Source organism: Mesoplodon bidens (assembly GCF_964165515.1).
Source record: "Mesoplodon bidens genome assembly, chromosome: 8".
Taxonomy (NCBI): Eukaryota; Metazoa; Chordata; class Mammalia; order Artiodactyla; family Ziphiidae; genus Mesoplodon; species Mesoplodon bidens.
The window spans coordinates 111,033,827-111,056,433 of record NC_138165.1 but is presented as its reverse complement, the minus strand read 5'-3'; the positions used below and the strand labels follow the sequence as shown (position 1 = coordinate 111,056,433).

At 52.1% G+C, this 22,607-nt stretch overlaps 1 protein-coding gene across 1 annotated transcript in view; it reads right to left on the bottom strand.

Annotated features, from left to right (window-relative positions):
* The window catches only part of RAMP1 (receptor activity modifying protein 1), a 51,088-nt gene that overhangs the window by 18,312 nt on the left and 10,169 nt on the right, over nt 1-22,607 (bottom strand). The window contains exon 2 of the mRNA XM_081241847.1: nt 16,096-16,234. Coding sequence (XP_081097973.1) covers nt 16,096-16,234 — 139 coding nt within the window. The remainder of the gene's footprint in view (nt 1-16,095; nt 16,235-22,607) is intronic.

The window sequence follows — 22,607 nt, the reverse complement described above, 5'->3', positions numbered from 1 at the left end:
AAACAAGGCTGTTCATCATAGGTTTATTATCCTGTCAAGCTCTCACTCGAGTACAAAGCCAGCGAAAAGCTCCTTGGAAATTTCTGAGGTCTGAGAATGTACTAATTACATGGCTTATTTCTAGGATCTACTTCAAATAGTTGCCTGAATTGAAAAGAGGTATGTGAAAGGGAATGATGATGTTAACAATAATGACATGTTTGAGTTAACAGTCTATTTGCACAGATAAGTAACCAAGAGCCCTGTCAGATCAACAGTTATTACTGATAAAACTCAGAGCAACAAAGAGCACAAAAAAAACCGAAAGAGAGGGCAGAGACAAAGAAGTAGGTTTTAGAACATTAGCTGAAATCTATGAGGAGAGGCAGAGAGGAAGAGATAGGTAGACAGACAGATAGATGGACCGAAGGATGGATAGATAGTCAGGTAGGTAGGTAGACAGAGGTAGATAGATAGATAGATAGATAGATAGGATAGGTAGGTAGGTAGATGGATACAGATAAGTAGATAGAGGGATAGATGGATAGAGGGGTAGATAGATAAGTAGATAGATGGATAGACAGATAGATGGACAGATAGACAGACAGATATGGAGGAAGCCAAAACCCCAGAGACTCCTGCTCTTTCATCAAGTAGAAGCCAAAGTATGTTGTTTGATAATGTAAGAAAATCAATACAGGAATAAGAACATCTGTGTTTCACATTTCATGGCTGGTTGAGTGAAAAGTAGCTTGCCAATATTTCCACCTCATTTAAAAGGTAAAAGAAAATACATCATGTTTCAACAATAGGGAGAAGAGGAAAAAATCAGCAACAAAAAATGGAGTGCCTGAAAATAGAACAAAAAGGACAAATATGATGTAATTTTCTTTGCTTCAAGGCTTGTCACTCTCCAGATGGAAAAAATAAAAGTCAGCAATAAGCTGTCTGCAAGTGAGATAATAAAAACAGAATTAGACTGGAAGCCTGAGAAGAGCTACTGGTAAACTTCAAGCAGTTGAAATACTAGGGTTTTGATGTTAATATGAAGCCAAAGATCATTAAAGCAAAAACTATTAAGTATGATGAGGAGACATATAATGATATTTCATGGTTGACAACAGGCGCATAATAACATGGAATCTCAATGTTATAAAAACAGAGCGAAATATAGACATAAGACCCACTAGAAAAATAAAATAGAAACAATAACAATATGATTAGAATGGAAGAATCGAATCATCATCAAGCATATAAAAAAATTCAGAAACACACAAAGGGCTGGATAACACAACAACGCAGAATTAATGATTGTTTTGGTGGGAATTAAACAGAATGAAAAGAATACGCTTCATTTTTGAGTATTCATGGTATGTTCACAGAAGGTCATCATATACCAGATCTCAAAGAAAATCTCAGTAAAAATACAAGAGCAGAAATGATTTGAGCTATGTTCTCTCACTGCATCAAGAAGAGATCAAGAACCAAATAGAAATAAAAAATATGAGAATTAAAATACACTTGCCTAGAAATAGAGACACAAATGCAGAGAACAAATGTATGGACACCAAGGGGGGAAAGTGGTGGTGGGGTGGTGGTGGGATGAATTGGGAGATTGGGATTGACATGTATACACTAATATGTATGAAATAGATAACTAATAAGAACCTGCTGTATAAAAAATAAATAAAATAAAATTCAAAAAATAAAAGAAAGAAAATACACTTGCCTAAAGAAAAAGCTGTAAACAAAACAAAAAGACAACCCTCACAATGGGAGAAAATATTTCCAAATGAAAGGACCAACAAGGGTTTAATCTCCAAAGTATACAAAGAGCTCATTCAGCTCAATATCAAAAAAAACAAACAAACAACCCAATCAAAAAATGGGCAGAAGATCTAAACAGACATTTCTCCAAAGAAGACGCACAGATGGCCAAAAAGCACATGAAAGGATGCTCAACATCACTAATCATTAGAGAAATGCAGATCAAAACTGCAATGAGGTATCACCTCACACAGGTCAGAATGGCCATCATCAAAAAATCTACAAACAATAAATGCTGGAAAGGGTGTGGAGAAAAGGGAACCCTCCTGCACTGTTGGCGGGAATGTAAATTGATACAACCATTATGAAGAACAGTATGGAGTTTCCTTAAAAAACTAAATATAGAATTACCATGTAATCCAGCAATCCCACTTCTGGGCTTATATCTGGAAAAACTATAATTTGAAAAGATACATGCACCCCAGTGTTCATTGCAGCACTTTATACAATAGCCAAGACATGGAAGCAACCTAAATGTCCATCGACAGAAGAGTGGATAAAGAAGATGTGCTATATATATGCAATGCAACATTACTCAGCCATAAAAAAGAATGAAATGATGCCATTTGCAGCAACATGGATGGACCTAGAGATTGTCACACCGAGTGAAGTAAGTCAGACAGACAAATATCATATGACATTGCTTATATGTGGAATCTAAAAAAATGACACAAATGAGCTTATTTACAAAACAGAAATAGAGTCACAGATGTAGAAAACAAACTTATGGTTACCAGGAGGGAAAGAGGGGGGAGGGATAAGCTGGGAGATTGGGACTGACATTTACACACTACTATATATAAAATGGATAATTAATAAGGACTTACTGTACAGCACAGGGAACTCTACTCAGTACTTTGTAATGACCTATATGGGAAAAGAATCTAAAAAAGAGTGGATATATGTATAACTGATTCACTTTGCTGTACGCCTGAAACTAACACAACCTTGTAAATCAACTATAATCCAATAAAAATTTTTATAAAAAGAAAAAGAAAAGAAAAAGCTGTCTGAAGAAGAATGTTAAGAAGATAATACCTGTCTATTAAGAAAAAAGGATGGAAAAACGGACATATCAAAATCTACAGAAAGTGATGAAGGAGGTCCTTAGGAAGAAACATCACAGGTTTAAATGCCTTTATTATGTTTTAAAAAGTGAGAAAAAATGATGAACTAAGCATCTAAATGATATCTGAGGAAAGAAGTACGTATTTTTTAAAAGAGGCGAGAGTGGATGCTGAGTTAATGCCAAAAATTTAAAAAAGACATTGTTATGTAAAACCTAGCCTATTCTCTAAAGACTATATAAATGGGCACAATTAATGAGAAAGTGGGCCTCCTGATTTTCCCTTTGATGAGTGAGGTGGCATCTACTCAAAGGGAAAAAGGGGGAGAGAAACAAGAAGATAAAACAAAACTTGGATATAGAGGATAGTAAACATTTAAGGGGATACTACGCATCCTTGTGTTTTAGTGAGAAATCTGGAGGATATGGCCCAAATAAATACATCTGAAATACAAATAGGAAATAAGAAACAGCCAAAATTAATCAATAGTGGAGGAAGAAACTGGAGAAAGGAATTCCCCAAACCATCCAGAGCTGATGGCTTCGATGATGAATTCATTCAAACTTCCGAGGAACGAATAGTTCTCGGGGCACATTATTTCCTACCCTTGACCCCAATCGTCAGCTAAACACATATATTCCATTAGGCCAATAGGAGTCTAATCCTAAAACCTGATTAAGGAAACTCGAACAGAGGGAAATCAGGAACTGTCAATCAAGAAAATGCCATTATGGGACTTCCCCGGAGGTCCAGTGGTTAGGACTCCGCGCTTCCATTGCAGGGATGGGCCGGTTCCATCCCTGGTCCGGGAACTGAGATCCCGCGTGCCGCGCGGCGCAGCCAAAAAAATAAAGAAAAAGAAAATGCGATTATACTATTTTCACTGGGGAGAAAACAGAGGCCCCCAGAGAGTTTAAGCAGTGAAAGAATCAGCAGGATTCGTGCCCAGATGGGTCCTATCGGAGCTCCACACTTTTTTTTCCCCACACTTGTTTTTTGTACTAATTGCTAAAAGACAGCACCCAAAGGTAACAAGTGGTCAATCCAACTAGGCCAGCTGCCAATCCTCAGGACGCCTGGGGGGCTTCAGGCCTCCCCATGGGAAGGACTCTTGCAAACAGATGATGCTTCCTGAGTTGACTGATTGATACTGGCCGTCTCAATTAGGATCTCAATAGGACTTTTTATGGAATTTGGCAAAATGGTTCTCCAGTTGTTACAGAAAAATAGGTGGAAAATATATCAAAGAGAGCACAACACAATGTGAAATATAACAAAAATGAACACACTAGTCTCAGAGGAGCTCTTCTAAATTGTAGAAAATATCATAAAGCCATGATAATTTAAGTGGTGGAATATGCCCCCAAAACATAGGTAAAAATTAACTGAAATAGACTCTAATTAACTGAAATAGACTCTACAAGAAGGTATTAAATGTGTTAAACTAAGAAGAACCGAACGACTGAGGTAGGAAAAACTATTTAACAAATTATGTTAGGATAATCGAGATAGGAAGGATATAAACTTTAATTCATGCCTAATGTAACTACCCACTGTGTTAAGAAGATAAACATTATTTCAAAATACAGAACAACTAAATAGAAACAGAACATAATGTGTGGCCACGTGACTCAACTGAATTTGTGGAACAGATAGGACCCTGCCAAAATCACAGAGCTCTGAGGAGAGAGTAGGGGCACATGTGTTTAACCGAATAACTAACTAAAACATAGAAAATAAACATCACCAGAATAAACACAAATGAAACATGAAGAGAAAATATTTAGAACAAAATGACAGAGAGCTAATCTCTACCATAGTCAAGAATTTGTAAAAGCAAATTAAAAATACCCCCAGTGGGGGCTTCCCTGGTGGCGCAGTTGTTGAGAGTCTGCCTGCCGATGCAGGGGACACGGGTTCGTGCCCTGGTCCGGGAAGATCCCACATGCCGCGGAGCGGCTGGGCCCGTGAGCCATGACCGTTGGGCCTGCGCGTCTGGAGCCTGTGCTCCGCAACGGGAGGGGCCACAACGGTGAGAGGCTTGCGTATTGCAAAAAAAAAAAAAAAAAAGAAAAAGAAAAAAATATACCCGATGACTCAAGTGTAAATAGCAAAGGTTAAGGTCAGATAATCTGCGTCTGAGAAAAAGCAAATTGCAAACAACTGAGGGGGAACAGCTCAATCCTACTAAGAGCTAAAGATGGGCAAATTGAAACCAAAAAGGAAATCTCATTTAAACCTGCAAAAATAGTCTCTACAAACTCAATACTCAGGAACCTATATGGAAATACATATTTTCCCATATGTTGCTGGTAATGTAAATTAGTGAAATTCTTTAAAAGGGCGACTGGGCCATACCTATCAAGAACCACAGAATGTTCATGGCATGTGTTGTAGCAAGCCCACATGCAAGAATTCTTTAAGAAATTAGTCAAAAAAGAAGTAAGGCTCAGCGTACAAAAGTTCTTATAGCAGCATCATTTATAATATCAAAACCCTGGAAATGGCTCAACACAAGTAGGATTGGAAATATCAGGACATGTTAGTTTGGCCTTCCTGCCATTGACCTAGGCTGCCTCCCCTGCCCTGGCAGTGAGGGTCAACTCACCTTCCCTGCTACCCCAGAGGAGCGTGTTTTGAACAAAGTGCGGTCTCCATTTCTAAGACAAGGAGCAGAAGGGGGCTCGCAGACCTAAGGCCTGTCCCGAGCGTGTCCTGCAGGGCACCCTGCGCATACGTGTCCAGGGCTTAAGTCCTGTATGCCGCCTGGGGAGAAAGGTGACCTCCAGAGATGCCTGGGGCGTGGGCTGCTGTGCTGTGCCTTGGCTCCCGGACCCCTCCCACAGGGGACTCTGAGTGTGCTCGGAAGAGGACCACCACCTGGATGACTGATGAGTGGATGGGTCCTGGGAGACCCTGTCACCGGGCTTGGGGTGGGCAGGGTGAGCGCTGGGGTAAAGATAGCATTACGAAGGGACGTCTGCTAGGATCCCCCCACCCAGCCTCCCCTGCCCACCAGAGCACACCCCATCCTCATCTCCCATCACGAGCCCGCCCTGCCCCCTTCCGTGTGCGCACAGCTCCCCAGACGGAGAAGTCCCATCTGCCTGGACGGTTCTGGGTTTCCCGGGCTGTGGGGAAGGGGGTGCGGCCGCGTCTCCTGTGGGAGGCGGGGGTGAAAGCGCAGAGCAGGGAGGCCCGGCCACCGGATGAACTCCGTCTGCCTGTCCTTCCGCTCAGGCCGGGATCTGCTGAGTGTCATCTGCTTCTGACCTTATATGTTCTGACACTGGCCTGATTTGATACCCAAACTGTGGAGATTGTGAAACAGGACGGTTAATGGTTTGATGGAAAAAGACGTCATGGCAGGCCGGGTGCCAGGGCCCAGAGGTCGGTTGGTCCCGCATCTGGGGACGTGCGTTCATCCTCTCCCAGGGGAGCAGTGGAGAAGCAGGGAAGCTGAGGTCAACGCGGCGGCCCCGGGGGTGGGGACGGTGAGGGCCAGGGCCCTCCTCCCCAGCTTCGGGCTCCTTGGTTGTGGGCCTGCAGGCGCATCAGCTGGGAGCTTTCTGAGACCCACCTGCCCCTCACCCTCACCTCCAGGAGCCCAGCTCGGGGTGCTCGAAGCCCCAGACGGCGCCTGCCTGCCTTCTCCAGCATGCCTCGTCCCCGACATCGGTTCCATCGCCCCAGCCCTGGATCTCTCCCCCAGGCCGGCTGTGGCTGAGCTCCCCGGCCGGGGCGGAGGGGCCTGGCAGCCCTCCTGAGAGCCCTCGGCCCGCCAGCAACAGGCCCGTGTTGGCGCTGCAGGGTCTCGGGGCGCACGGCGCACTCCTCCCCCGTGAGCTGGCATTCCCGAAGGCTCTGTCGCGATGCCATCTGGGTGCGGGCTTCAGGAAGCCGCCTTGGAAAGGGCGGGGCCAAGGGCGCCCCTTTCTTCTGCCCACCCAGCAAAGCTGAGCACGTGCTGCCTCCTTGTCACAGCTGGGGCCTGACGCACCCGGGGTGGCCGCAGGGAGCCCGGGGTCTCCTGCCCCACGGCCCACAGGCAGCAGCAAGTAGTGGCACCCGCCCACTTCCACATACCCGAAGAGCCAGCGGGAGGTGAAATGAAGCAGCAAAGAGTCAGGGAAGAGCTGGGGAGGCCCGCGGCCCTGTCCTCAGTCACCTGCATGACCTTGGCCCCCCTTTCTGGAAAGCCGTGTCTCCACCTCTTCCCCGAAGGCAGGAGCCCCAGCTGAGGCTGGGCCAGGGGACGGGACTGAGGCCTGAGCACAGCCGGCTTGGCTTCTCAGGGTGAGCTGGGGGGTGTTCCTGGCACGGTCCCTTCCCGAAGGCCCCCAGAGGTCCAAGATCGGCCGCCAGCTGTCCACACTCCTGGGCCTGAGGGGGCGGCTGTGCTGTGGGACACCTGGAGGGTCCCCGGCATGCAGGTGGGCAGAGGGTGTGGGAGGGGCGTCTGTGCCAGGTCGTCCCGACGAGCATGTGGCCTGAGCACGGGTGAGTATCAGGGCAGATCCTTGACAGACAACCCACGAGGGCCCCGGGCCCAGCTCCGAAAGCTCCCGGCTGTGAGGGGTGCGCAGGTGGGCCGGCCTCCAGGCCAGGCGTCCTGCAGGGCTCCGGTGAGAGGCTTGCCCAGCACCCTGGGCGTGGGCCCCCCTGAGCCCCGGGAGGGATGGGCCGAGCACAGCAGGAACCCCAGGAGGGTGACGGCCGCTGCCCCAGAGGGACCTCCGTGGTTAAGGAAGATGCCTGCTCCCAGTTCCCGTTGGGATCAAAACCAAAGCAGCTGTTGCAATGCTGCTGCTGAGCTGGGAAGAATTTCCTGACTTGACTCTTTTCACGGGACACACAAAGAAGGCCCTTTGTTCCAACAGCAGGCCGGGGATCACGGCAGGCCCAGGAAAGACCCCGCGGTGGGTCAGCGCACCAGGCCTAAACCAACAGGCACCTGGAACGGGAGGGCTAGGCTCGCAGCCCACGGCTGCAGGAGCAGCTCCGCAAGCCCCCTGCTCCCTGCTTCTGGGCCCTTCCCTGAACTCATTGGGCTGCTCCTCCACTCGCAGGCCAGAGACCCAGCCTCATCGCTGGGCCGCGGCTCAAGCCAGGCTGCAGGGCTCTCACGGCCCAGCATGGGGCCAGCGTGGCAGGGAGGGGTTCCCGGGAGCTGGCCACGGGGACCTGGGTCCCTTGGACCCCGAAGCTGCCGTGCGCCGAGGCGGACACAGTCAGGGTTTACAAACCTGGAGGCTTTGGGGCAGAGAGACTGGGATGAAGCTGAAGTTGGGTTCTCTGATGACCAGTCTCAGAAGGCGGTGCCCCGTGCCCCTGGGCCACCTCTGACCACCTTTGATACCTTCCCCGGCCCAGGTGACACCTTAGAGCCTGAAGCTGTGCAGGAAGTGGGGGAGCAGGGCTGCCCCCTGGTCTCCTAAATCCACCCGGCATTTATTGTCTGGGGGAGAAAATCGATATGCAGTCACTTTAAAACCAGCCCTTTCCTGGTTGAGTTCTGCACATGCTAGATTCCTCTCCCTCCCCAAACAATACCAACAGAAAGGTCTCTGGAAATGAGAGTTTCTGATGACACATTCCCCCACGTCCTCTATAGCTTCCCCAATTAGATTACATTCCCAGTTAATGTTAAATCGTGTTAAATTTCCATTAGTGAACCAGGGCTGCACTTTAACGAGCTGACCTCTGGGACACAGTGGACTTGGCCTGGCGCACACTGGGGAGCCTGCCCTGCTGGGCTCACTGGCCTTGCAGGGACCCAGAGTGGGGATGGGTCAGACACCTGTGGAATCTGAGGGCCCCCAAAGCATCCTCAAACACAGAAGGACTCAGGAGTAACCCCCGAGCCATTCTCACGACGGAGGAGCCAGGGGTCCTGGTCCAGGGCTGCTGGAGAGAGAGGTGCCTGCATTGGCTCAAACACAGAATCTCGTTGCGCAGCTATGGTCCCAGGGTGAGCTCTAACTGTTACAAACCTTGAAATGCAAAAACGAAGCATGCCAGGGCAGGTGCCTGGGCAGGTCACTCAAGAATGTCCACTGTCCTCTTGTTAGAACAAGTCATCAGCCCTTTGCTTTCCCTCGAGAAATTCCTATCCGTGAGCAGCAATGCACAGCAGCGCTGAGAGCCGGCCAGCAGGGGCAGGCCCCGGCGCGCCCACGGTGGACTCCAGCCCCAAGTGTTCTGGAGCGTGCGTCCTATGGAAGACTGTCTGGCTCGCATTTGTCTGGTCACTTAGTGCGAAGGTGATCTCCTCTGACTTGCAGCTGTTTTGAACTGGAGTCTTTTCTGATTTTGGGAGAGCCCAGAAGGTTCCCTCTGCCAGATCAGAGACGCCTTGACCTCAGGCGGCAGGCACCAGGCGGCTCTGGCCCTAGGTGCGCTTGCTTTAGGGGCTTCCCACCCTCAGCTGCAGCCTGGCCCTGAACCCCAGACCCCAACAACTGCCCAGTGCTGCTTGCTGAGCTGTGGCCTTTGCCTCACCCACAGGCCTTAGCTGCACTTGGCTTGGACAGGGGTCCTTCCCAACACCCATGCCCTTTGCCAGACGCCCACCTGGCTTGTAGCCCTCCAGCTCCAGGAGAACTCCCTGAGCCAGCCGTTCTCTGCCTGCTGGTCCCCCACCTTGGGTCCCTGCTCTCCCTCTGGTCACTGCGCTCTGGTCGTGGTGATGGCCCTCCTGCTTACACCCTCACTACGCCTAGCCTTCTCTCTGGGTCTCTCTTCTGTTCTCCTTCCACCCAATCCTTTGGACAAGTTTGTCCACCCCCAAGACCCCCCAGACCTCCACCGTTCCAGCAGACCCTGGAAAGTCTGCCCTTGGCTCGAGCACCAGGCTTGGTATTGAAACTGAGCAGGACCCTGTGGGGCTCCTGGGCACGGAAGCCTTTCTGTGTCCCCCGTTTCTTGTTTGTAGGGAATAGACTCCAGCCCCCATGACCTTCCCTGAGTTCCAGAGGGCAGATTTGAACAGTTGCTAATCAGGGAAGGGAGGGGATGCAGAGACAAGGGAGGAACAGTCAAGAAACAACAGTGCAGCCTTGGGCCAGGGTCCTGGTTCCACCTCAAGGGACACACATAGTATCTTTGAGCTCCTTACAGAACTAAAACCCAACAAATGGAAGATGTTGGCATTCTTCATTCCAGAGAAGACCAACTGAGGCCAGATTAAAGGAACCAGAGAAGCTCATCAAGAGATTACTATGAGACCAGATTAAAGGCGCACACCCTAATCTTATCAGTAACCCCACCCTTGAACTACTGCTAAAAACTCCTCACCAAATCCTCCCAGGTTGGGACACAGTTTTTGAGGGCAGGAGCCTGCTGTGTCCCCCTCTGCCTGGCAAAGCAATAAAGCTTTTCTACTTCACCCAAAACTCTGTCTCTGAGATTCTATTTGGCACCTGTGCACAGAGGCCAAGCTTTTGGCATCATTATCCAATGCAAATGAACTTCACCAGGCCCACTGGATGTTGGCGGGGGCAGAGATGGCCACTGAAGACCAGCATCCACCTCCCGGAGAGCCACACTTATACAAAAAGCATCCCCACACTGCCCCCTGAGATTCAGGAAGCGGCCGCCTAGTGCCCTTGGGGAGTGTCAAGAGCTGGGACTTTGACTCGAAGAGACCTTCCTTACTAGCTGCGACCCTGGGCAGATACAGTGGGAATTACAACAGTTCTGCCTCTTCCTGAGTCACTGCCTACTTAAATGAGAGAGTGAATGTTCAGGGCTTAGCATGATGCCCAGCTCATAGTAAGTGCTCAGTAAATGTGAGCTATAATAATAAACTCTTTTCTTGGACTGAGGGAATTGACAACTAAGTAAGCATTCAGTAGGCAGTGAGCACCCATTGATGGTTCTGGAGGAGAAATTAATGTTGTAGATGCAACATTAATGAAATTAACGTTGTAGATGTAATATGGGGAAGGCTTGAAAAGGGACCATTTATAAAAGTATGAGCAAAATGCACCGGGAAACTTAGTAAAGGGCGAAGTGGCATCTCAAATCACTGGGGGCAAAGATGGGTTCATTAATAAACAGGACAACTGGGCAGCTCATCTGGAAGAAGACAAAATTTGCTTCATAGTTCACACCACAAACCACAATTAACTCCAGGTAGACCAGGGGTTTAGACGTTGCCACTGAAACCGTACATGAGCTCAGGAAGAAAACATGGCTGGATTCCTCTTGAATCTTGGTATAGGGAAAAGCTTTCCAACTATGACTCAGATCCAGAGGTGATAAAAGATAAGCTCTCATGTGACTACTTTAAAAAAATATTATGGGGCACCAAAAATGCTAAAAACAAGTCGAAAGACAACTAAAAAACTAGGAGAAAATATCTAACATGTATCACACACAAAGGCCTACTCTCTGTTCTGACTTATAAAGAACTCTTTAAAAAGGACCAGAAATGGTCTTGACAGAAAATGGGAAAAGACATGAACAAACAACTCAAAAAAAGATTTGAGGATGGCCGTTAAACGTAGGAAAGATGTTCAGATTCACTTGTAACTGGAGACGGCAAATTAACACTCCACTCAGACACCAGTTCTCATTCATCCAACGGGGAACATTCAACATCTGATGACAGTCTGCTGGCGAGGCTTGGGGAAACGGACCCTCCACTGCTGGCGGGGTGCAAACCGGTGCACCCTCAGGAGAGCAATGGGCAGTGCTTAATAAAACCACGTGTGCTCTTACCGTTGACCCTGAAGATACAGCTCCAACAATATGAAAATGCATCTGCACAAGGTCATTCACTTCAACACTATGTGAAACTGGAGACTACTGGGAAAACCTAAATGCCTCTTCATAGGAAAGCGATGGAGATACTATGCATGGTGGAGTATTATCCAGCTGTAAAAATGAATGGGAACATTCTCTGTGCACTGATAAGGACTGGTTTCCAGGATATACTGCTCAGTGAAAAAAGAAAACCCCAAGTGCAAAAAGAATATCTATAGTGTAGTATAAGAATATCTATAGTTTAGTATGAGTATCTATAGTATAGTGTAGTATATTTATAGTATAGTATGAGAATATCTATAGTATATCATCGTACAGTATGGTATAAAGATACCTATAGTATAGTATAAGAATATCTATATTATGGTATAGTATAGCATAAGAGTATTGATAGCATAGTGTAGTATACGACTATCTATAGTAAAAGACTATAGTATAGTACAGTATAGTATAAGACCATCTATGGAATAGTATGGTGTAGGAATTCTGTAGTGCAGTATAGTGTATTAGGTTGGCCAAAGGGTTCTTTCGGTTTTTCTCTGTAAGGCGGCTCCAGTAGCATTCAATTGTCTTTAGCGTCATTGGAAACAATTTTGTTAGACTGTATGTGATAGCTGTCATGTCAGCCTGCGTTTAAAAAAAGATGTCGAATTGGTGAATTTTTGTGTAGCCATTTTAATATTGAAGATGGAAGAAAAAAGCAACATTTTCGGCAAGAAAGGTAGAAATGCAACTGAAACGCACAAAAAGATTTGTGCAGTGGATGGAGAAGGTGCTGTGACTGATCGAACGTGTCAAGAGTGGTCTGTGAAGTTTCGTGCTGGAGATTTCTCACCGGACAATGCTTCACGGTCGGGTAGACCAACTGAAGTTGACAGCGATCAAATCGAGATATTAATTGAGAACAATCAACGTTATACCACGCTGGAGATAGCCGACACACTCGAAATATCCAAATCAAGCGCTGAAAATCATTTGCACCAGCTTGGTTATGTTCATCGCTTTGATGTTTGGGTTCCACATAAGTTAAGCGAAAAAAACCTTCTTGACTGTATTTCCGCATGCGATTCTCTACTGAAATGTAATGAAAATGTTGTTTTTAAAACAAACTGTGATGGGCGATGAAAAGCGGATATCGTACAATAACGTGGAACGGAAAAGATCGTGGGGCAAGCGAAATGAACCACCACCAACCACACCAAAGGCCGGTCTTCATCCAAAGAAGGTGATGTTGTGTATATGGTGGGATTGGAAGGGAGTTCTCTATTAGGAGCTCCTTCTGGAAAACCAAACGATGAATTCCAACAAGTACTGCTCCCAATTAGACCAACTGAAAGCGGCACTCGACGAAAAGCATCCAGAATTAGTCAACAGAAAACATATAATCTTCCATCAGGATAATGCAAGACTGCATGTTTCTTTGATGACCAGGCAAAAGCTGTTACAGCTTGGCTGGGAAGTTCTAATTCATCCAGCATATTCACCACACATTGCACCTTCAGATTTCCATTTATTTAGGTCTTTACAAAATTCTCTTAATGGAAAAAATGTCAATTCCCTGGAAGACTGTAAAAGGCACCTGGAACAGTTCTTTGCTCAAAAAGATAAAAAGTTTTGGGAAGATGGAATTATGAAGTTGCCTGAAAAATGGCAGAAGGTAGTGGAACAAAAGGGTGAATACGTTGTTCAATAAAGTTCTTGGTGAAAATGAAAAATGTGGCTTTTATTTTTACTTAAAAACCGAAGGCACTTTTTGGCCAACCCAATACTTCATGTAAGAAAGAAGAGGATATAAGAAAAAAAATATGTCCACCTGCCCATTTGTACAAAGGAATACAAGAAGGAAAAACCAGAAGCTAATGAGACTGGTACCCACAGGGAGTGGGTGGGAATGGGGTGAAAAGGATGGAGAAATGCAGTGGGGGGAAATGACACTCTCGGAAGCTACCTTTGAGGACAGCTCTGACTCAGAGCCCCAGCGTGATGGGCAGTTCTCTGCATCAAGCTGCTCAAGCTTTAGTCCCTAGTTACTCAACCAAACACCAACCCTAGGTGTTGCTGGGGAAGTTCTGAGATGTGGTTCACCTCTACAATTAGCTGGCTTTAAGTAGAGAGATCCTCCTGATCATGTGGGTGGGCTTCAGCCTCCAGTTGAAAGGTCTTAAGAGCAAGCTAAGAAATTCTGCCTCAAGGCTGCAGCCTTGGCTCCGCCCAAGAATCTCCAGCCTCAGCCTGCTCTACAGATTTGAACTTGGCACACCCATGATCGTTAAGCCAGTTCCTTGAAATAAATATCATTATATATAGCTTTTCCCTACATCAAGGTTAAAGGGGGGTTCTCCCGTGTTATTTTTCTTCTTGTGCTTGGGTGGTCTCATTGGTCACATCTAAATCCCTGGTAGCAATATATGTGTATGTTTATCTTGGCTTCTGAGCATCGTTCTTTAATCAAAGGAACCGGGGCTCCTTGGAAAAATGGCTGATTCCAGGGCTGGGGCAGAAAATGCACAAAATGAGCCTGGAGAATCTCATGGTGCCAGAAAGTAAGGAACTGCCCCCAAAAGGATGCGGGGTGGGGGAAGATGTCAAAAGAACACAAAAGCCAATTTGAAGGTGCTGTAACTGCCAAAGCTGGGACAATTTAAGGACCCTTGTGATGGTGTTGGACCCACCCAGATAATCCATATAATCCCCCCATCTCAGGGTCACCTGGTTAGCAACCTGAGTTCCATCTGCAACTTACCTCCCCTTCACCATGTAATGTAACATATGACCAGGTTCCAGGATTAGGACGTGGTTCCCAGGATTAGGATGTGGTCATCCCTAGGGGCTGTTATTCTGCTGACCACAGACCCCGGGGCTGGCTGGCCCCAGCTGATTTGCTGAGATGCTCTTGTGATGAGGACTTTTGCTTCTCCCTCCCACAATTATCTTGATTTTCTTTTTAAATAAAGAAATTTCCTAGCAACCTCACCTCCACCCCCAGCTTCTATTTTCAGCTGTATCACCACACGGCTCAGCTCGGATGATGGCAAACTCTGGGGCCCCGGTGATAATTACTCCTGTTTGCACTCTAAGCAGAGTCGGAAACCGTCTGCGGTGGCTTCGTTTCTAGTAACGTGTCACCACTGCTTCGTTCAGAACGTCACTTGCCAATTGCATTACCTCTTCTGCGAGGCCACCTGTTTGGAATCTGTCTACACAAATCACTTGCACAGAGCTGAGGGGGTGGGGAATGTTGTTCCCCAGGGACCCTCGTGGTGTCTTCTCTGCATCATAATAATGTGCACTCTTTAATTTAGACACAAATCACTCAGCGGAGGCAGAAAGCCAACTAGCCTAAAGAACAGGCTCTGCTGATTTTTAACATCCTGCCCCCCACCCCCCTTTGATTTCTAACTCATGATTGATTTCTCAGCTCAGAAAAGGAGACCCTGAAGTCTGGGAAGAGGCCGCGGAGAAGGAGGAGGGTGAGGAGACCCCACCTGGCCGGGCCCCCGCTCAGCCTCTGCTCAGACCCTGGAGGGTCCTGCGGGTTCCATGTTAATTGCAGGGGCAGGAAGCAAGCATCCCCCTGCCCAGCTCCTGTGTGTCCTGCGCTGTGTTGTAAACCGAGGTGCAGGTCTTTGTACAGAGGACATCGGAGCCCAGGCTGGAAACCCGCAGACACTCTGCAGACCCTGCTTGCCTGGCAGGGTCGGCCGCCCACCTGTTACCTCGGCATCTGGAGGGTATTTCTCTTTGCCTTTACTCGCCCACTGGAGCCCTCAGATGCTCCCGGGCCCTGAACGCTGAAGCAGAAACACAACCTGGGATAGCGACTGCAGACACACCAAGTTCTGATCTTTGCTGCAGAAGACGGAGGGGACCGGGCCTGGGCGGGGAGAGACGCCGACCCCGCTGAGCGGCCGAGGGGCCAGGGATGAGCCCTGTGGGTCAGGAAGAAGGACGTCTTGGCAGAAGGACTGCGTCAGGAAGGGGAAGGGGCTCAGCTCGAGCTGCGCCGCCCATGGTTCCAGGGAGCTCCGAGCCCCGAGCAGGCAGGAAGGACAGCCCTGGCCGGACCGCGGGGATGGAGGGAAGCTGCGGGTACGGCCCTGCACTCGGGGGCTCCTGTCACAGGGACTCGGCCCGGCCGCCAGACCTTTGCTCCCGGCTACCGGCCTCCCAGACCAGACAAGGGCCAAACGGAACCCTCTGCCCGCCGCCTGCCACGCTGGCGCCCGCCACCCACCGTGACCCCAGGTCGCCGCGCTCGGGCCTCCTCCACCCCACCGTCCACGCCCACCTGGCAGGGGCGCCCTCCTTCGCCCTCACCCTGGACCCGGCCCGCGGCGCCTCCACACCCTGGACTTCGGTGAAGAACCGCAAGCGTGGCCTTGAGGGAAACCCTCTCACCGGGCCCGCGGCCCCGCCCCCCGACACGCCCCACACGCCGGAGACGCGGACTCACCCGATGGTCTTGCCCCAGTCGCACCACAGCGGCCTCCCGACGGCCTCCATGTCCACCTGGAACTGGGCGAGGCAAAGCTCGTGGAGGAGGGTGCTGAAGGTGGCGTCCTGGCAGGCGGTGGCCATGAAGAGGAGGCTCACTGCAACGACAGCCCCCAGACGACTGTCAGCCTCCGGCCTCGCCGGGCCCGCCTGCCCCCGCTGCGGGTCAGGGACTCTTCTGTCCACAGCCCACATCCATCGGGGCTCCCAGCCCAGGGCCCGCCGGGGAGCCCCGTCTGACTCTGAGGCCACCAGGACGCCCTGGGGTCCCCGTGATCCCTGGAGGGGGCGTCTAGGCTCCAACTGGATCATTTCTTCATCAGTTGTTTCGGGGCCCAGCAAAGGCCCTGCCTGCTAATAGCGGGTCTGATGACGATGTCTCCCTGGGCGACAGCGACAGAATGGGGACCGCATTTCCTCTTGTCCGGGGCACAGGGTCTCACTCTCACATACTGTTTCATCCTCACACCACTCCCGACATGGTTCCCAAGGCCTGCCCCTCACAGACATGGAAACTGCGGCCGCGAGAACAGCTTGCTGGGACCGGACCCTGGTTCATCACCCGCGAGGCCACCAGGCCTCTGCCGGGGAGTGAGGAGGAGGAATCAGCCCGCCCCAGGGAGGGCCAGCGGCACAGGGTCCTGCAGACCGCCGCCCGCCGCTCTTCCTCCGGCACCTGTGGGCTGGGCTGCAGCACCCAGCACCGAGCTCACATCCTCTGTGTCTGGATGTTCACCAGTTAGAAACCTCAAGCAGACAAATTGTCACGTGAAATGTTTCTACCCTCCTGCCTCGATGAAGGTACAGTCAGAAATTACAAATGGTCAAGCAGTGCCCTGCACAAAGCAAAATTCGCTCATTTCCCCCAAGTCTAAGACTGGCTCCCATGGATGCCAGGCAGGTGAGGAAGCTTCTCCACTGGGTCCTCCCCCCGCCAGGCCTCCTCCCCATCCCCTCTTCGGGCTGAACGTCCACTGTCCACCTTCTTGCCGCTCTTTGGGGTGGGGTCGGGGCACCGACCCTCCCCCCAGGCCCTGCTGCATCCTCTGCCTGCAAGCACCCACCCGCCCCGCCCCACCGGCTGGCCCTTCCAAATCCCTGGGGGGAGGGGCTGCGCTGGGAATTCTCAGACTCAGGGACATGGGTGGACGGCAAGCTGCCACTTGAGGCGCTCAGGCCTGGTAGGGGTGTGCGCTCAGGTGGGAGCCCCTGGCCCCTCGGACTCCTCCCCCTCTGCCTCTGTCTTCCCAGAGTAAAATGCGGAGGAGCTGGTACTCCAGTCCCTACAATATTCGGGCGCTGCTCAGAGCTCTTTACAGCTACCCTGAGGTGGGGTCCCATGGTGATCATCGACTTACAGCTGGGAACTGGGGATGCGGGGCTCAGAAGCAGCCCCGAGGTCCGAGCACTGGAAGGGGTGTAGACTAGACTGAACTAGCCCTGCCCCCTTCGGGGCCTGCGCCCAGCCAACTCCCAGACCTCGAGGCTCGGGAGCAGGCCGGAAGCAGGAAGTGGGGCAGGCGGCCTGACCTGTCCTCTGCTGCAGATCTGGGGAGGGGGTAGGTGAGGAAGGGGGGGCGTGGCCAGAGAGGTGGTGACGGCAGGGGGCTGGGAAGAGCCATTCTAGTGTGCGACCCTCGGGGCTCAAGAGTTACTGCGTGGGGGGACGAGGCGGGGGGATGGGTAGGTAGGCGGGTGGGTGGATGGCTGAGCGGCTGGGCAGGTGGACAGTAGGGTAGATGAAGGAGTTCACACACCATAGACGGGGCTCTGACCAGCCCACGGTGGGTGCGCAGAACGGAGAGCCGAACGGGAAGCTGAAGGAACGGGAAGCTGAAGGCCCGGCCGGGGCAGAGGGGAGGACGGGCTCTCAGAGGAAGCCTGTGGACTTGGGAGAGGAGCAGGTGGACAGTGGTGCTGGTTACAGGTAACAGCTGACGGGCTGCCTTAAACAGAAGTGAAGGGAAGGCTGCCCCTGGGGCCGGGAGGGCAGGCCGGGCACAGGGGCCCCTCGCAGGCAGGAAGAGCATGCTCCGTCCCTGCCCCGCCGAGAGTCTGAGGCCAGGGAGCTGGCGGGGGGCCCCGGAGCCTCTGCAGGGCTCTCACCTCCTGCCAGAGCCTGTGCGCCTGGAAGCCGGGCCAAAGTGCGCAAGAGCCATCCCCTCCCAGCACCGCTGGTTCTCAGCACGGCGGGGACTGGTGGCCAGTGACAAGCACGCCGTGTCCCGGCAGGGTCGGAGACTTGGGGTCGGGGAGGGCTGTGGTCGGAGGGAGCCACGACGAGGCCTCTCTGCTCTCCCGGGGGACGCGATGGCGGGGGCTCCACACGCCTCTCCAGGATCCCCGTGATGAGACCGCGCCCCTGGGTGCCACGTCCCCCGACATGTGACGGGGTGGGACGCTAACGAGCCCATTTACCTAATTGAAGTAACAGACTCCAGGCTGGACACATCTCGGCAGGGGGACCAAGCTAACAAAGTGACATTTCATAGCAGCAAAAGTACAACTCTGTGAGTAATTACAAATAAAACCACAAACACAGGGAACCCGCGGCACATGGAAGTGGAGGTGAGGCCAGCGGCAGAAGCTGGAAGCAGCCTCGGGCTGCACCTGCCTGCACGCTGAGGTGTCTGCTTCTGCACCCGCCGCCTGGAGGGTCCCACTGTCCCCCAGGCCTGGACAGGCAGGCCGGGTGCCTGGAAGCTGGTCAGATGGGGAGGACCCCCCGGGGTTTTAGCTCGAGAAGTCAGGAGTAATGGTGGGGAACGGGGAAGATGAAAGGCTGGCAAGAGGGAAAGCCCTTCGGAGGAGCCCCCAGGAGAGGACCGGGGGGCGGGCGGCGCAGGGCTGACCCGCCCTCGACACCCTGGGAAGGGGCGCCCGGCTGGGTGTGAAGCAGTGAGGCTCCCGGGGCCCTCAGGGGTCCGGGGAGGGAGATGCGGGAGCCTCTGAAAGCCCCTGAGTTCGCGCCGCCTCCCAACAGCCCGGGTGTGGCCCCCTCAGGGTCCACACGGCACGGCACGTGCACCCGAGGGCCAGCCGTGGGGAAGGGGCTGCTCCCCACCGCTGCCCTGTCAGGACACCCCGAGAAAGCCCATCTGCGTGGACAGGAAGCGCCAGGGGTCGCAGGTAGCTCAGGAAGGCTTAGACACAGACTCGGGGAGGAGCTGCAGCCCCATTCTGAAGGTCGGTCGCCCCTCCGTGTGTCCCCCGCCCCTCACTGCTCGTGGCATCCGCTCTGCGCTCCCCACCTGGATCGCCCTTCCGGGCAAAGCTCAGGCTCAAATGTCGCCCGGCCTCCTCCCTAAGGTCCCAGCACCCCACCCCACCCCCGCCTCTGCATCTAGTGCCTTGTTTAGGGCGGGCGGACGGTTCTTTCTTGTCTCAGAACCGCTTTGCTGTCCTCTCCTCCTGACTCACGCGGATGTCCTCCCTGGTACCCAGCGGCTCTGCATGTTAATATTTGTCAGGTGAACCAGATGGTGACGCCCAGTTTATCAGAGGACATTCTGCGTGGGAGTGAAGCATGGTGCCTCGGACTGTCCCCAGGAGGGTCAGGAAGCGCGGCAGGCTCCCCTCCTGCTCTGGAAGGGCTGGTTTACGGCGAACGAAGATGAACGCGCATCTCAGGGCGCTGGGTGCTCGCGACAGAAAGCCATGGGCTGATGTGAGCGCTGGAGGGGTCTGATCTAAGGGTGCTGGGTGGTTCCCGAGTCCCTGGAAGGTCAGGGAAGCAGGGGCCCACAAGCCCCGGAGTTAGTGCGGGGGGTGGGGGGGGGCAGAGGCCGAGGGCCTGGTTGGAATGGGCTCCGAGGGCCGTGTCCTCAGGCCACAGTCCCCCCCGTGAGGGGGTCCCTCCCCGACGCTCGGGTCGGCCTCGTCCTGCTGCCCCCCCGCTCTGGGCTGCACACAGCCAGCAGCCACCTGCCCCCGCCCCGGCCGGCTCAGGCCCTGAGCGGCCACCCTGCCCTTCGGCCTCAGTGGTCACACTCTAGCCCGCACTGTCTGTGCACCGCCCTGCCCTGGGCTGGCTGCAGGGCCTGCCCTGTGGCCTTGACCCGGCCTGGCTCTGGGCTGGTCCCTGGGCGGCAGCTCCCACCCCTCTGTGAGCCACAGTCTGTCTCCCGAGGGCGGGACCTGTGCTCCTCGGAAACAGACGCCCCTACCCCGCTGCCCTTGCTCTCCTGCCCTGGGGGAGCCCAGAGCCTGGCTGTTCTCTTTGCTGTCGTTCCTACAACTGGGATGAGGCTGGGCAAGCTGTTTGCGTGATTCTGGAAACCAGTTTCATTTTTAAGTAGAGGAGAATGACACTTAGATTAAAAAAAAAAAAAAGAGCCTGATGTGGTTTCTTTCATTGGGAAGAGAGGAAATCGTTATGGTTTTAACACTGAATAAAATTGCCCAAAGTTTTAAAACCAGCTGTTTGGGGCCAGATGGGTTCCAATCCTGGGTGGCTGCAAATTTAATCATTCATAACTCATGTCTTTAAAAGGCCGAGTGCAAGGCTGCCAGGCAGACAGCAGCGAGTCAAGGCAGGACCTTCCCTGGCGTCTGCATCATTCAGTTCAGTGAGCCTGGGGGCACCTAGAGAAACAGCTGGAAAATGTCCCTGACGGGAGGAGAAATGGCAGTGAGATCCCTACGGCCATGTGCCTGGGGCCAGAAAGATGGGGCGCAGGTCCCCCCACGGGGGACCTTGGGGCTCTGGGGCATTTGGGTTCTCTAACGAGAGATGAGGGCTCAGAAGTGAGGACCTGATAGGTCTCGCTTCATGCCTGTGCCCTTGGCCTGTGGCCGCACGTCTGCAGGACGGGCCCACCTCACGTTTGCAGAGACGGAGCCGCAGACTCACACGGTCCTCCCAGGGCTGGGGCGACCGGTGGGAGGTGAGCCGAGGGAAGGGCACCTGCTGGGGGGCCTGCTCGTCAGAGTGACTGGCTGGGGGCTGAATTCAGAGCCCGTGAGCCTCCAGGGCCCCCAGCACACTGCCCACCCCCACCCCCAGGCCAGGCCCAGAGGAGGCCTCGCCACCTCTCGGCCACAGTTTCTTTCTCTGTGAAATGGGAACATCCCCCACCAGGTGAGCAAACAGGCCTGGCTTCCAGAAGATGTGTTCACAGAACCAACCCCACCTCAAGACGAGCGGCCCTCCCTGTGGATTTGCAAACTGAGTGGCCCTTAGCGACTCACAGGAAGTGCCAGCCTGACCCCAGGGCCCAGCAGGGGTGATGGGAGGGGGCAGGAGGGGGAGGGGACAAAGGCATGGGACACTTCTGGAGGTGACGGATATACATGCTTACGGTCTTGGGTCCACGTGGGTGTATACCTGTGCCAAAACCTTCCAAATGAGACAATTTAAACATATTCAGTTTATTCTACGTCAGTTATACCTCAATAAAAACAATAAATCTGAAGGGAATGTCAAGAGGGGGTTATCTCTGAGTGGTGTAATTACAGATGATCTTTATTTTCTGCTTTATGCTTTTCTACATTTTCCACAGGTTAAAAGTATAAATTCTAAAATATTCTCTCTGTATTCTGTCCAGACCTTTTCCTAATAGCTATCGGAAAAATCCTTGCTGGGCATGTTCTTGTTGAATCACTTTTTGCTCACCCAGATAGGGCCAGCAGGGTGAAAACCACCCACTTCCAGGACTCTCCTGGGTACAGCCACTTGGGAGCCAAATGCCCAGGCAGCTACATGCCTGGCCTGTCACTGAATGCCCCAGAAGATGATGTAAACAGAACTTGGTTTGAACATGTTACCTTCAGCCTTTCTCAGTCTACTCTGGGAAAGAAATCAAAAACGCAAACGACAAAATGAAAAAACAGGAACTCTGTGTGTCCAGTAAAAACTCCTACTCAACCCTCAAGGCCCAGTGAACCATCACCTCCTCTGCCCTGCTCAGCACAGAGCCCTCTCTGACCATGCATCACGCCGTCTTCTAACCCTTGGTTAGCCACCGCGGGGCCTCGGAGACTGCATCTCCTGCACACCCAGCGCCGGCCCTCAGCAGGCTTCTGGCTGACGGCACACTCACTGAAGGAGCAGGTGCGCTGGGGCACACTGCGCTCCTGGCCAGGGACAGCTCTCTTAACTTTCCCGGTCTGTTCTGGCTTCTAGAAAGCGCAGAGTGGTTTGGGCCTCAACCCATCCTCAGCCAGCAACTTGTGAGATGCTTCTCTCTCCTCCCTGCTTAAATACTCTGTTGATTTCATCCCCTCTGGAGGGTTTTGGGGACTGCGTAATGTGATACCAGGTCATATTTTGGTGCCTTAAGGTGCCTGTGTGTCTATCAAGAGCCACTGTCTGTATTCTCTTTGGAAGAAAGTTGGTATAAATGGAGAGAATGCAGATCAGGCTCTAGATCGGTTACACATCAACTGCAAAAGGCCTGCTACTTCCCCTCCCACTGCCACATGCTGGGAAAGCACCAGGGAAGGTGGTGACAGCTGCAGCTCACGTGGCCA